Raw genomic sequence first — 16,259 nt, forward strand, 5'->3', positions numbered from 1 at the left:
CCCTGTGTTGGTAGAACAGAGGAGAGGCCTCGACTGAACAGCGGGCAGCAGAGGAGAGGCAACGTGGGAGATGCGAGAAGTGTGCCAGAGCCATGTTTTTCCAGGACTTCAGAGACTCCAATAAGGAGCTCGGGTCTTTTCTACAGGGAGTTGGGATTTCTTTCCAAGGAGCTATTGAAGTTGGGGTGGGAAGGTTTTAAGCAGGAACTTGCTGACTCTGATTTCCTTTTAGGAAAGTCGTTTTTGTTGACTGTAGACAGTAAATTACAGAGGGCCAGGTGAGACCAGATAGAAGCCTCTAGGGAAGAAATGGATGGCATGGCAGCAGTGGAGCTGGGAAGAAGTGGATGAAGCATGAGTGAGATCACATATTTATTTCGGAGGTAGAATTGACAGGTGTTAGTGATGGCTTGGATCAGGAGGTCAGTGAGAGAAAGGGAGGAATCAGGGAGATTTGTGGCTATTAAGTGCCTAGATTTGTGGCTGTTAAGTGCCATTTGTCACTATCGCTAAACCTTTTTTTGCTTCATGGTCTTTTATAAGACTAAATTTTTAGTACCATTTAGTACAGTTTTTAATACCTGGTCTCAAGTTTTTTTGCACTGCAACCAAATTTTATGATCTCCTTAAATATTTTTGTTTTCTTATTTAGTAATGAAACTCCCTTTGTGGATGTTTTTGGCACTTAATTGGGACCATTTTATCTGTTATTTATTGCTGCTGAGAATTTGAACTCACCATTTCCAAAGCTGTCATTTGAAGTCGTATAACTGAGTATTACCCCTGCCCCCCAAAAGTAGGAGAGCTTGTAAAAGCCTGCACCTGATGAGAAGCAGCTCTCACTTCTCTACCAGGTGTGCCTTATGGGTGAGGATGGCAAGGGACTGGGATGGTAGTGGGCTGAGGATGGCGAGGGGCTGGGATAGTGGCGGGCTGAGGATGGCGAGGAGGGGTATGGGGTAGTGGTGGGCTGAGGATGGCAAGGGGCTGGGCTGGTGGTGGACTGAAGATGGCGAGGGGTTGGGGTGGTGATGGGGCACCTATGGTTTATTTACCTAGCTCTGTCTGAGGCATCTGCTCACTTTGCAATTATACACTTTTTAACATGTACTTCCGGTGTGATAGGTCAAGTTTATGAGCTATTTTCTGTAACTTAGGACTAGTACACCTCCTTAATAATTGCAGTTTTTCATATTTCACTAAAATATTTCTTCTTGTGAAAGAATTGAGATCAAGTGTATACACTAGCCTTTAATTAGATTGTTCAAATTGATACATGTGGAATGAAAAATTTTACTCTTTTCTAAACAGTGAAGAAAAACTAGGAAGAAATTTCAGTGGACAGTAATGCAAAGAGATTTTCTTAAACACCAGAATGAGAAACCAGAAATGCATATAAAACATGGGAACTTCAAAAACATTTTTTAGACACAGACTATTATTAAACACTTATGGATGTTTTTGACTTCCCATTACATTAAAATACCCAAATGAACTTCATGTTCAGAACATTTAAAAATAGCTCAATCTTGAAAAGAAGATATAAAGTATTATCAGCTGTGCTTTTTGTGCATAATTAGCATGTGTCTGTGAAAGTATAATGACTTCTAGTGTAATATTACTCATAAAAAATTCAGATGGTAAAAATTGGAGCTACAGCTGGGTGACATATTTTAAAATAATTCAAGGATGACTCCATAGAAAGCATGCTACTTTAATTCCTTGTACTCCTCCTTTCACTCGCCAGTGGAACATGAAGTCACCAATAAAAATCCCTTAAATACTGTTTCTTTTTCCCCCTTTCTTATAGATTTGATGTGTGCTCACTGTTTCCTTCAGTGCTTGATGCGCTACTGTGAAGATACATCACCTTTTCCGTTTTTCCAAGATGGCTCAAGATATAGTAGGCTTTTCTTCTGATTATCAGTTTTGGATGCAGAAACTTTCTGTGTGGCACCAGGCCTCCACTTTGGAAACCCAGCAAGACACCTGCCTTCATCTACATCGATTTCAGGAATTCCTGAGGCAGATGTATGAAGTCTTGAAAGAGATGGTAGGTAGTAGACCAAAATAATGAATCTCTGCTACATTTCACCAAGCCTGAATGTGCCTGGGGTCAGGGACTTGTGGTGTTGACCCAATGGATTAGAAAGACAGATTACCCGTAGGTAATACAGATAGGGCGGTTTCCTTGTGTCTGATTTCTTATAACTTCAGTCTTGTCTTCTTGACTAATTACCTTGTCACATGAGGCTTCCTGACCAGTAAAGTGTTTTGTTTTGTTTTTTTAAAAGAAAAGAAGACTGACAATTGTTGTCAGGTAATAATTGGGATTCTTTTAAAGGCCTTTGCATCTATGAAATATTGAAGAGTTTTCTGAAATGCTTCTTTATGCTGTTCTTTAATGCTGTCGTAGAGTAGGTTCTACTAAGAGATAATAACTATTAAGATCTCTTCTTATGAGTATTTTAAGTGGTATTTTCTGGTGAATATTAAGATTTTGAGTGTTTCCACTATTGTTGTATAGTGTTCAGAATTTGATACATTTTCATTTTGACATGATTTCTCATTTTTACTGCAGTGGATATTATTATGAATTAACATGCTTTCATATTATGACATTATTATTTGTTTATACTTACTTTCTAATTTCAAAATGAAAAGCAAAATTGTCATTTAATGTAGGTGTTCTTGTGTTACATTTTTCTTCTCTTAATCTAAGAAGCAACTCAAAAATTTGAAGAATTATTCATGTTGATGATACGAGTTCATGTCTTTAAAGGCAACTAGAAGAAAAGATATAGTCTGTATGATCAACCAATGCTAACTTTTAAAATTGTTTCTCTATAATTTGCTTCTGCAGCTTGGCTTTAAATTGGTCCCAGAAAGCCTAGGGCTGGCCTTGATGCTAAGACAAATGTGAAGAATTTATTGGTACAGCAGCTTACATTTCAGCTTATGTACATGTTACCTCATTTAGGTCTTATTTTTGAACTTTCTTGAGAGGTAAAGAAGTGGGAAGAGGGCCAGTTGTACAAAAACATGTACATATTTTAATCTTAAGCTGTTTTCTATTTGGTTGATCTTTTGTGTCTCAGGTTTTAGGTTGTTGTAGATTAAGTATGATGTCATTTAGCATGTAGTAACTGAAATAGTAATGAACAGAGATATATATCTTTATGCCTTGGCTGCTTTTATTTCTTTTTACAAGCTCCAGAGTTCTTGTTCTCCCAAACCTTCTTTGAAATAGCCCTAGTGAAGCTGAGTTAGGAATCTCTCTTGTGTTAGAGTAAAAAACCAGGATGAAAACATGTTATTATAGAGCTTTTAATTGCCCACAATATTTTGTTGACTATTATGCAGTCTTTGTTATTTTTAAGCAAATTGACCTTTTCTAAGTGTGAGTAAAATAAAGTTAATTTTGTAACAAGATTTTACATAAATGTGCTGTACATCTTAGTTTGGGTGATGTGGTTTAAGGATGAAGTAAGGTGGACAGTACTTTTAAATGAAGTACTTGTTAAATTTTATTTGAATTTCCTACTTTTCTGAAATACTTACTAAACAGTCAAACTCCCTCAACCTGTAGTGTCAGTTCACCCTTTTTATGTTGCATAATGTCTTTTTATTGACCAAAACATAATTTTCTTTTACAGGATTCAACTATGATCATTGAAAGATTTCCCACAATAGGTCAACTGTTGGCAAAAATTTGTTGGAATCCTTTTATTTTAGCATTTGGTAAGAATCCAAAGCCTGTCCTCTCAAAATATAGACTTCTCATGATAATTTTAATCTTTGTATTGCTTAACAAAATGCAAAGTTTCCAATTATAAATTTTCTCCTATTTTTTATGTAACAGCTATTCAAATGTATTCATTGTTCCATTAGACAGATAGCATCCTTTTCTTGTCCTTATGTTTGTATAGATAATCACACACACACACACACAGATCTGTAAGAAAATAGAACTCCTTGCATTATAAAGTAGACTCTTTGAGATGATTAACATAACTTCATTTTTAATTCAGTATAAAATGGTTATAATAATGAAATAATTTCTTGTTTCACAATTTCACATTAACTTGCACACTACCGTTTTCCATGTGTAAAATCATTCTTTAGTATCTGAATCCTCCCATGGCCCTGACATTTTTTTAGGGGTGACATTTTAGTTTTAGCTAAGGTGAAGAGGAATTTGAGGACACATTGGGGGAGCTATTCCTTCCCTGAACTCCTGTCTACTTGTCCAGCCTCATTTCCTGTATAATCCTCTGCAACCACACCACACACATGGTAGCCAGGTCAAGTTACTAACCATGCCTTGAAAGCACATGATGTCATGGCCTGAGACATGTGATTCCTTTGTTTAGAGCTCTGTTCTCATCTCCTGTCCTCTTAAACTTTCTTTGAAATAGTTTTGCTTCAGGCTGCTTTAGGAACCTCTTTTAGTGTCTTCATAGCTGATAGCATTCCCCGTAATCATAAGACTTACTACACTGTTTTGTAATTATTGGTTTGCCTGTCTGATGTTCTGGAAGACTGAATGCCTCTCAAAAGCAGGAACTGTGGTTTTAGTTCTTTTTGTAATTCTAGGGCCTAGAATAGGGTGGAGCAGGCACATCTGAAGGTGTATAGTTTACTGCTTTGACTTGGCTCTATTTGTAGCTAGTTTAGTATTTACTTTAAAGTCAAAGGCTACTTGCATAATATAATGATATTAGAATAAAAACTAAAATCAGTATTACTCTGTGATATCTTAAAGAATTGTACAGTTTCTCTTTCCTACCTTGTCGTAAATAATTACAAGAAACATGAACTCAGTGGGGAAGAGACAGGGCTGCAGTCATTCCCGGGAGCATACTACATGGGTGCACCACACACATAAACTCACTCTCTCTGCCTCTGCCCCAACCCTCATCTGTTTCTCTTCCTCTCAACTTATGCCTCTTGCTCCTCTTCCCCTTTGAGTTGACTCTTTGTCTCCTGTCCTTCCCCAGCTTGTTGAAGTTCTTGATCTAAACGGGCAAAGCCATCACTGTATTTGCCCACCAGGGCCATACTTACCTGCCCTAAGGTCATATATTTCAGCATGATCAGTGTTTCTCAAATAACTTTGACCAGAACTACATTTTCTGTACATGTTTATATGTATATATGCATACATACAAACAGACAGATGTGTACACACATTTCATGAAAGAATGTTTGTTTTGATTTTGTGCAGTCATATCCACTATCCTATTTTAAAAATGGTCTTTTTAAGACCAAATTATTTTTACCCCCAGATAGGTCCTGACCAAAAATTTGAAAAACACTGAGCTAGGCCAAGGATACTGATGGAATGGGAGGCATTGCTGATGTTATTCTGGGCACTGTTCTCTGTGGATTGCAGAGTGGATCTGAGTCCTTGATAGTTTTGTGTATTTATTTTGAGAGAAACAGGGCATGAGCTGGGGAGGGGCAGAGAGAGAGAGAGAGAGAGAGAGAGAGAGAGAATTCCAAGCAGAGTCAGCGCAGAGCTGGATGTGGGGCTTGAACTCAGGAAACCATGAGATCATGACCTGAACTGAAATCAGGAGTCAGATGCTTAACCGACTTAGCCACCCGAGTTCCCTGAGCCCTTGATAGTTTTGCAGGATAGGTAATTATGGTAATTGTAGTAAATCACTTTCCCCATAATGTAAAATTGATAAAAGCCAGGATCCCATGCCTCTAAAGCCTGCATTGTCGTAATGATCTGGCCTGTGGATCACACCATTGTGGTTGAAGTAGTCTAGTTCTGGCTTTAACACTAGCTAGCTTCATGTGAATGTATATTTTCACTGGGCAGATATTTGCTAAGCTTTTTTTCTTTACTTTTCTTTTCTTTTTTTCCTCTTAATATGCCAGGCCTAAGAAAACATGGCTCGTAATTCTGTCTACCCGAAGCATTCAGTCAAAGAGAAAAGAGACAGCCTGACTCAGCCATGGCTTGTGTTGTGGAGCTGTGAACAAAGAGCTAAGAGAGAAAGGAGTTTGAGTTGGGGCCAACTCTTAAGGGACAGTAGATGAGATGGGATTTTCTGAGAAAAGCCGTCAGACTTGCTAGGTTCCAGATTTCTTATTTGTAAAAATGAGAAGGCTAGACTGATTTATCCCTATGGCCTTAAACTTGTATGTGTCTGTGGTCTTTCCTTAGCACCTATCCGCATTACATTGGGCCCCTCTGACAACCAGAAACAAATTCTCCATCTCTTTTTGTTTCAAAGTTTGTGTTACGTTTCGAAGTTTCAGCTTCCAATTTGAGGTGTGCCTTTGGTTCTGAGCTTAGTGGCAACTGAAAGGCAACAGAACTCCATGATGAATCAAATCTTGCCCATGTTGCTACTATTGTTTTGCTAGTTGGGCATTGTCCAGGAAACATCTTTTCTTATGGCTTTATAATATCAAAATCACTTTTTAAATACAGGAAATGTGACAGTTTCTATCAAAGAAAGAAGTAAACCTCTGGTAGTGTTAAATGAGAATTGGATCAGAGATAGGACAATATTAGGAAGGAGGAAGGATTTGGAAATGAAGAGACCACAAAGAAAAGAGAAAAAACATAATAGAAAGGGAGGGGACACCTTTTATTCATGAGTGTTCTCTGCATAAACTTACGGATTTCACCTTCTTGGAATTCTGGCTCATATTTCTAATTCTTCCCTCGTGATTGAGCATGTAACAGCTGTAACATCGCTATTTCCTTTTTATTGCTATGTAACAGTTTTCACCCAAGCTTGTCAGCTTAAAATAATAAGTATTTATGGTCTTAAAAATGCTACCTTCTCACTTTTGATGTTTTTTTTTTTTTTAATTTATTTCTGAGAGAGAGAGAGAGACAGCATGAGCAGGGGAGGGTCAGAAAGAGAGGGAGACACAGAATCTGAAACAGGCTCCAGGCTCTGAGCTAGCTGTCATCACAGAGCCTGAAGCAGGGCTTGAACCCACGAACTGTGAGATCATGACCTGAGCTGAAGTCGGATGCTTAACCGACTGAGCCACCCAGGCGCCCCTATTTTCTCACTTTTAAATTACAGATTTAAAGTTTACAGAATTAATTTGGCTTTCATTTGGAATTTTAGTTCACGATGTCAAAAAATAGGGGTGCTTGGGTGGCTCAGTTGGGTTAAACATCCAACTCTCTGTTTCGGCTCAGGTCGTGATCAGGTCTTGGTTTTGTGAGTTCGAGCCCTGCATGGGCTCTCTGCTGACAGCACGGAGCCTACTTGGAATTCTCCCTCTGCCCCTCCTCTGCTCATGCTGTCTCTGTCTCTCTCAAAATAAATAAACACAATTAAATAAAATAAAATATTAGGTGGCAAATGTATGTTGGTATATTGTTTTCCCTTCCGCTCATTTTAGAATCCAGATTTGTACGAAGATCTGCTGTCAGTGACTGCTTGCATGATGAAACCCAGGCATTTTCCTATTTCATTTAACTGCCCTGCAGGATGTCCACTGGATCTAAGGGCCTCGGGGGAGGAGCCTGACAGATGCCTTCTCCCCTGTCACGAATGTTGGAGGTGTTCAGGAATAACAAGTGATGGCTTGCATCTGTAAATCCCTAAAGCAAAGTAAACTCATTAGCAGTACATTTCAGTGAATGTCAGTACTTTGACTCTGAGCAAAGTAAGGCACCTCCTAAAGATCTAGTGAACATTTCTCTGGCTGCTCTCTTTCTCTCTCTTTTTTGTTTTTGTGTTTGTTGTTGTGTTTTTGCTTTTCTGAGAGAAAAATTTTAAAATGATATATTTGTTGAACTAAATATACACACTCAACACTTAAGGAAATTTCCATTTTTTAGATTCTGTTACATTTAAGTTCCATCAAATAACATTTTCTTTCTTTGTTTCCTCCTCCTCCTTTCCTTCCTTCACCTTTTTGGAGAAGTGTCTACACTCTTTTTGAGTGTCTACTTTTTGGAAATGCTGTGCATTTTCTCTAAGAGGGGAAAGCCTTATATAATAAGCATATCTGGGATGTGTCTGACACCATGTGACATGAAGATAATTAGAATTTCTTCTAATACTTAAAACATTGTAGGTACAACTGTCATAATTTTAATCAGTGACATTGGTTCAACCTCAAGAATCCTAGGACCTTCAGAAATTAAATTACATGATGTGTGAAATAAACCTAAAATAGGCAAGCCGGTGATGTATTTGAGCTCATAAAATCTAGGGGGGAAGAAGCAGTGTCCTTCAGAATAAAGACTGATAAAGTTTGTTCAGAGGTATTACCAGGAGAGCATAAGCCTACAATGTTTATGGGGAAAAAATGGGTTTAAAAATTACTATTAATGTCTTTTGGTGTGTGGTTGAAAGTGCAGAGGTAGCTTGCTGTAGTTTGTATTTTCCTTATTTCTTGTTAATATAGCCTTTAGAAATCCTGTGTTTATGAGATTGCAGAAGATAAGAATGTCAAGGGTGGTGGGTGATTCTGCAGAGGATTGAGTCCAGGTATTGGGTTTCCTCAGCTTCTACTCAATGGCTGTCTGATAAAGGCCACAGTTGCTTGGCCTTAGTTTAGGTACTGACATCTTCACTTTGAGGCATCATTCTTGCCTCTTGGTTGTGTTGTGAAATCTCCCAATGGAATGGACTCGGTTACCAAAAGAAGAAAAGGAAAATGGCTCACCAAGTAGATATTCTTGCCAAGTATAAGATTTCCAAGTTCAGAGTTTTCATCACATATTTGGTTAAGTTTTCAATTTTAGAGTAAAGAATGAGGAACACGTAAGAGGCTTCTATTTTATCCAAACCATTTAGTACTAAACAGAATATATTTTAAAATGATAACTTTGTTAAATTTGTTTTTAACAAATGAGAATATTTTGGGAAATTAAAAAATTAAAAGATTAAGACAGAAATACAGACTACTGTCTATAACAGTTAATTTGCCTTAAAAAGGTTGAAATTACTAATGGTTCGAAATGTGCTTTGAAAGAACTGATCTTGAGAAAAGCCCACTTCTTTAGTTATTTCCATCATTCTTTCCTGGCTTTATCAGAAAGGGAATTGAGCACACAAGTGCTAAGGATCAGTAATCCTGAAACCACAAGAATATAAAAAACCAACAAAGTTAAGTTTCACTCATGGTGCTGAATACTTATTCTGTGAATTTCATATTCTGTGAGAATTTGATATTTTCATAAGATATAATAAATATATTGTTTAAAATTTTCTTATACTGATTATCTTTTCTTTCTGTTTGCTAAAACCTTATTTTAGTTTAGTTTTTTTGTGTGTTTTTTTTTTTTTTTTCAGATGAAAGCCAAAAACTTCTACTGTGGTGCTTATGTTGTCTGATTAATAAAGAACCACAGAATTCTGAAGAATTGAAACTGAACTCCTGGACACGGGTAAGAGAATCTTGTCCTACACTGCTTTGCATTAAATTGATTGTTTAAAGGTGCTGCTTTAGTAGTCCAGTTCTGTGACATTTTAGAAACTTTTTCAAATACGGTCTTCACTGTCCCATTATCTTGCTGGGGATAGTTATTCAAGAGATTTCATTTTTGCTTGATTATGAATTCCAGAAGATAGTGGACTTTAAGGTGAAGTTTCCCTTGCCTAGAAGACCTAACTAATGTTGTGTGATTTTGTAAAGTTACTTTCAGGCAGTTAAAGGAATGTTCTCTCTTTCTTTTAAACAATTCGTATACTTAAAAAAAAATTGTTTTTCCCTACTAACCTAGTTTAAAGACTTACATAATTTCTAAGTACTTCTCTGCATATCTCAGAATTTAATCTGTAGTAATACGAAAATTCAGAAGTACTCTGGGAGCTGCTGCCTTTATTTTATGTCCTGAAGTTGGTATCCAGACCAGGGTGCTCAGACTAGCACCTGGTGCTTTTTGGCTACTGCTGCTTACACTGTCAAATCAGTCACTTGAATGTGCTAGTCCATGTAGCTGACAGCTTCTTACACTCCCCTGTCTGTTTCTGCTTTCTCTTGAAGGGCAGGCACAAGTTGGCGAATGTTGTAGGACTGGGCTGTGGCAGTCCTCACCACTAGCAAGTTGCCTGTTCTTTTCTCATAGCCCGCACTGTCCTGCTGTAATAACCCCAAGGACTCACTAATGCCTGTCAGACTCCACTTAGTATGCATATGGTTCAGATTAGCTGCTTAGTATTATGAAATCACCCACCCAGATTAATGAATATGGTTTTGTCTATCAGTCTGACTGGTGATATCATTCCATTCACTGCTTTTTACTATTCCTTTGTTTCATACAAAATTGCCGACAGAGCTGACAAAAAGTGTTTGTATTTTACTGTTAGATTGAAAGAAGAATTGAAGGGACAGTAGAAATGATAAGGTTTGGATGAGGGAAGGAGAGGGTGCAGACTTTAACTGGAAGGTAAGTTACTGTAAAGAGCTGAAGAAAGAACTGATTTAAGTAGAATTAGGTAAGAAAAGTTGTGGAAAACAAGGCTATATCAACAGAATAACGTATTTCGTCTTTTTTAAATTGTGTTTATACTTGATGTTACAATGATTATTTAGAATATATTTTTGTATTCACTAGCTCAGGGAGTCCTGAAATAGGCTATCTGATAAAGTGTTTTTAGGGCGATTAGGCTAACTTTCTTCATTTAAACTCATGACTTTATTAGCCTATTATAAAATTTCTAGGCTTGCATTTTATTCTGTGGATTTCTCTTATTTAATACTGCATCCATTATCAATAGGTACATATCAAGTATAGCATAGGAAGGTTAAGTTAGACTTAATTCCTGCCATCAGGGAATTCATAGTTAGGTATAGGTGTGATGGTGACACAGAGGACACTTGCTCAGACTTGGAGGTTTAGAGATGTGAGGTTTAGAGATGTGTCCTGCAGGAGGAAAGATATCAGCTGAGTTTTGAAGGATGACTAGGAGAGCAGGGCTAGAGCCTTGGGAAAGGATATTCCTGTCAGCATACAGAGCATGCACAAAGATGGTGGCGAGAAAGCCAATGTCATATTCAGGGAACTACAGGTACTTAGATATGCTGGTGAGGCCCCATGAAGCCTTTTGTATAATAAGTTTTTATTTTATTTTGAAGGCAGTGGGGAAATGAAAGTATTTTAAACAGAAATCATCTGACCAGGTATGAATTTTAGAAGCTTAACAGCAAAAGGAAGTTGATTTGGAAGGGGCAGGGATAGCATTTTGGAAGCAAATGTAGTGATCAAGTGAGAAATCATGCGGCCTTGGATGAAATGGAAAAGAGGGACCAGATTTATAATATGAATGAGGTAAATATTCAAAAGATGTAATGACAGGTTAAGTGCAGATGTGCTTAGGTGTAGGTGGAGTTGAACATACTCTTCTTAGAAGGAGCTGATTTACACTTAGACGGTTGACAGTCTTCAGGGTATGGGAACAGTGGACCCTTGGGTGAGGGTGAGATTGCCCAGGGCAATGGGAAGGGGGAAGGGCCTGGGACAGCCTTGGGAGACACTGGCTTTCAAGGAGTGAGGGGAAGAATAAGCTACACTGCAGGTTAAAAACAGGGAGTCAGAGAAGTAGAAGGAGAGAAACAGCAGTGTTTTGAGAAGCAATGAGTGATTCTTCATATCTGATGCTGTAGTGCAGCAATGTCCAATGCAATAGTTGCTTTAAGAAACTAAATGAAATTAATAATTTTTATGTAACCCATTATATCCAAAATACTAACATTTCAACATATAATCTATAAAAGTTATTAATGAGATTATTTTATAATCTTTTTTCATACTAAGTCACTGAAATCCAGTGTGTATGTTATACTTACATTTTACGTCTACATGTTACATCTTAATTCAGATGCTAAATTTTCACTAGAAGTTTTTGTTTTAATGTTTGTTTATTTATTTTGAGAGAGAGAGTGCGCCAGCACTAGCAAGGAATTTGAATTAGCAAATCAATTGAATCCCATGCAGGCTCCAAGCTCTCTGCACAGAGCCCAACACAGGGCTCGATCCCACCACTGAGAGATATGACCTGAGCAGAAATCAAGAGTCAATGACACTTAACCTACTGAGCCACCCAGGTGCCCCTCACTGGAAATTCTTGATCTGAAATTCTTGAACTGAAGTGTCAGTGTTTAAACTTAAATGTAATTAAAATTTTAAAAATTAAAAACTTACTTTTATCATACTCCCTACATTTGAAGTGCTCAGTAGCTACATGTGACTAGTAGTCAATGTATTGGACAGGGGAGCTTAGAGCATAACACAAGGTAAGGATTGAAGAGCAGGAATGACCTGGGTGGGAATGATTTGAGTGGGAGGTGCAAGAAAGTCGCCAGATTGCTACAGTTTGAGGAATGAAGGTAGTAAGGTGAGGAAGTGGAGGTAATAAACTTTGGCTACTTTTTGAAGAAACTTAGTCCTGGAGGAGGGAGATAGGAGGTGGTAGCCAGGTCAGATAATAGAGTTGACTTTACTGAAATTGAGAAAGTCCCGAATATGCTTTACATAGAAGAGAAAATGCTAGTAGGGAAGAGTTGCAGGCATATGAAATTGTGAAAACAGTTTCCCTCCTCAGTGTATTAGGCATGCCTGTAATATTACCTGATAAAAACATGTACAGTAATAATACTAACTTTTAGCAGTCTAAGGCAAATTGCATACACCTATCACAAATCAGTACCCATATAGTTGTATATTGTTGGCCATAAATGCAGTAAGACAGAAGATGTTTCTTGGTTTATGAATCCGTTGTACTTGTCTTGGATATGCATTTATCTTAGAAGTGATATTTTCTTCCTAAAAGTTTTAGAAGTACATGTTATACATTAAGGTATGTAACTTGTCATCCAGTATCATTCTGAAAGTTATACAAGTCACGTTTTAATAATATTTGTTAGTTCACTCAATGAGCATTTATTTATCTAGTGCCTGCTATGTGCTAAGTAGTTCTAATTGTGATAATAAAATCTTGGGTTTTTCTGTGTTCCTGGAGCATCACAAGTGTAATTGTAACAGCCTAAGTCAAAAAGTATGAATTTCCTCTGTAAATTCTAAAATTTAGTAAAATTCAGATTATTAAAATTGAAAATGTTAGATTGAGTTGTATTTTTAGAGCAGAGATAAAATAAGGGGTGCCTGGCTGGCTTAGCTGCTGGAGCGTGTGACTCTTGATCTTGGGATTGCCCTTTCAAGCCCCATGTTGGGTGTAGAGATTATTTAAAACAATAAAATCTTTTAAGAAGAAAAAAAAAGAACAGAGATGAAATAAAACTTATTTGCTGACCATATGCTAGCACATGTTAATATATTATGTTGGAAATACATTAATACAATGTGTTGTTTTTTTTAAGTTTTACTGGTAACCTCAAATGTACCATCAAATAACTACCTCAGTGGCTATTCTTACAGTTTAGAGACTTATTGAAGTCACAGGACTCTTTCACATCTTTTCAGAATACTTGCTTCTTGTAAAACTTAGTTTTATTGGTGAATCAATTGAACAGATACTTTTTGAACACCTTCTGTTTGTCAGGCTGAGGATATAGTAGTGAGTTTAAAGATAGCCTGTTCTAAGAGTTTATAACCCAAAGGGGAAATCTCCAGGTCTGCCACATTTAGGAGATAACTATCCTCTCTAGGCAAGACCATACCCCTGTAATATTTATTTTGATGAGAAGAAAACAACAGAATACCAGGGGTAGAGGTCAGTTAAAGGGTTTTACTTTGTCTTTATTCCATTTCAAAATGCAGTTTTAAGCAGTATCCAGATGCTACATGTATTGCTTTAGTCTTCTACTTCATTCCTCTTAAATAAAAACAACATAACTTTTAAATTATAAAATCTACACACATGCAGAAAAGTGCATCAAGCATAAATGCCAAGCTTTAAAATCATTGCAAAATAAATACCTTTATAACTACTGGCTAGGTCATGAAATAGAAGATTACCTGCCTCTTAAAAGCTCCCTGCCCCCAGGTGCCCCTTCTTTCTTCTATGCCCCTCTCTCCCTCTGGCAGTAACCGCTAACCTGACTTTTATTTACATTGCTTTATGGTTTTACCACTTAATTATGGAGTTTGGCTTATGATTTTAACTTGATATAAATGAAATAATACACTATATATTGTTCTATGCTTGACTTACTTTATTCAGTATGAGGTTTGTAGGATTCAGCCATGATCTTGGATGTACTTGTCAGTTGTTCATTTTCACTGCTATAGAGTATTCCATTTTATCAGGGTATTTACTACAGGGTATTTATCCATTCTACCTTTGTTGGAAATCTGTTTCTGGTTGAGGAGAATTAGGAACAGAGTTGCTGTAATATTCTCTCTTTTATATCCAAGGTTCAAAACATGTATTTTTTTAATGTTTATTTATTTTTGAGAGAGAGACAGACAGAGCATGAGTGGGGGAGGGGCGGAGGGAGAGGGAGACACAGAATCTGAAGCAGGCTCCAGGCTCGGAGCTGTCAGCACACAGCCTGACGCAGGGCTTGAACCCATGAACTGTGAGATCATGATCTGAGCCAAAGTCGGCGCTTAACCGACTGAGCCACACAGGTGCCCCTGTGTTTTGTTTTGTCTCTTAAGAGAGAATCTTAAGCAGGCTCCACACTCAACATGGAGCCCAATGTGGAGCCCGATCTCACAATTGTGAGATCATGATCATGAGATCATGACCTGAGCTGAAATCAAGAGTCAGACATTTAACTGACTGAACCTCTTACGCACCCACAAAACATGTATTTTATGAAAAAAACTACAGAGGAAAAGAAGTGCAGCTGGAGAGTGAAAGGATTTGTTTTGTACATAATTTCAAACAAATACTTGTGAACATGCCTTTCACATGCCCTGTTGTGTCAAAATAAAGAGGATGCTAAAAAAAAGTGGAAATGTAGGTTATTTGATATGCATATCTTTAATTGTATTAGCTCATACTAAATTGTTTTCCACAATGGTAGTACCAGTTTAAATTCCTACAATGAATGTGTAAGAGTTCTGTAGCTTCCTGGCCACTTGGCATTATCAGACTTTTAAGTTCAATTATTCTAGTAGACGCATGTGGTACTCTCTATTATGGTCTTAATATTTCCCTAAAGTATTTCCCTCAAGTTGAGCACATGTTTGTGTAATTCCTGTTCAAGTTTCTTAATAAATTTTCTACTTGGTTGTCTTGTAGAAATTCTTTAGATGTACTGAATCTGGGCACCTTTTTATTTATATACATATTGCAGCTATTTTTTTCCACTTTGTGGTTTGTGTTTACATTTCTTTATTTTCTTGTAAGGAAGACATTTAAAATTATATTGTAGTCAAATTTATCAGTCTTTCCCTTTGTGGTTAATAATTTTGTATTTTGCTTAAGAAAATTTTCCCCACTGCAAGATCATGAAGACCTTCCATATGATTTTCTAAAAGTATATTGATTTACCTTTCCCAGTTAGGTCTGTGGTCCATCTGTAACTATTTGTTTGTATGATCTAAATAGGCATCCACTTTCACTTTGCTTCCACACAGATACCCCATTGTCCTTGCACCATGACTGAGAAGTTCTTTCCTTGCTGATATATGGTGTACTTTTGTCATAAGTCAAGCGTCTTTGTATATGCAGATATGATCCTAAATCTCTCCATTGGTTTCATTGATCTGTGATGATTAATTTTGTGTCAACTTGACTGGGCCATGGGGTGTCCAGATATTTTGTCAGACATTATTCTGGGTGTTTCTGTGATGTGTTTTTGGATGTGATTAACATTTAAATAGATTGAGTAATACAATTCCAATCAAAACTGCATCAGCATACTTCTCAAAACTAGAACAAATAAAATTTGTATGGAACCACAAAAGACCCCGAATAGCCAAAGTAATACTGAAGAATAAAACCAAAATGGGAGGTATCACCATCCCAGACTTTAGCCTCTACTACAAAGCTGTCATATCAAGACAGTATGGTATTGGCACAAAAACAGACACATAGACCAACGGAATCGAATTGAGAACTCAGAGCTGGACCCAAAGGTATACAGCCAACTAATCTTTGACAAAGCAGGAAAGAATATCCAATGGAAAAAAGACAGCCTCTTTAACAGATGGTGTTGGGAGAACTGGACGGCAACATGCAGAAGAATGAAACTGGATCAATTTCTCACACCATACACAAAAATAAACTCGAAGTGGATAAAGGACCTGAACATGAGACAGGAAACAATCAAAACCCTAGCGGAGGGGCGCATGGGCGGCTTAGTCGGTTAACCGTCCGACTTTCGCTTAGGTCATGTTCTCGTGGTTC

The 16,259-nt window shown here is 37.3% G+C and overlaps 1 protein-coding gene across 1 annotated transcript in view; it reads left to right on the forward strand.

Annotated features, from left to right (window-relative positions):
- Positions 1–1,846: 1,846 nt before the first annotated feature.
- Positions 1,847–16,259, forward strand: part of FANCC (FA complementation group C) — a 162,825-nt gene continuing 148,412 nt past the window's right edge. The window contains exons 1-3 of the mRNA XM_039245701.1: positions 1,847–2,053; positions 3,657–3,741; positions 9,291–9,385. Of these exons, the coding sequence (XP_039101632.1) occupies positions 1,889–2,053; positions 3,657–3,741; positions 9,291–9,385 (345 nt within the window). The 5' untranslated portion in view covers positions 1,847–1,888. The remainder of the gene's footprint in view (positions 2,054–3,656; positions 3,742–9,290; positions 9,386–16,259) is intronic.

The sequence above is a fragment of the Hyaena hyaena genome, unplaced genomic scaffold, assembly GCF_003009895.1.
Source record: "Hyaena hyaena isolate Hyena2069 unplaced genomic scaffold, ASM300989v1 scaffold_269, whole genome shotgun sequence".
Lineage (NCBI taxonomy): Eukaryota > Metazoa > Chordata > Mammalia > Carnivora > Hyaenidae > Hyaena > Hyaena hyaena.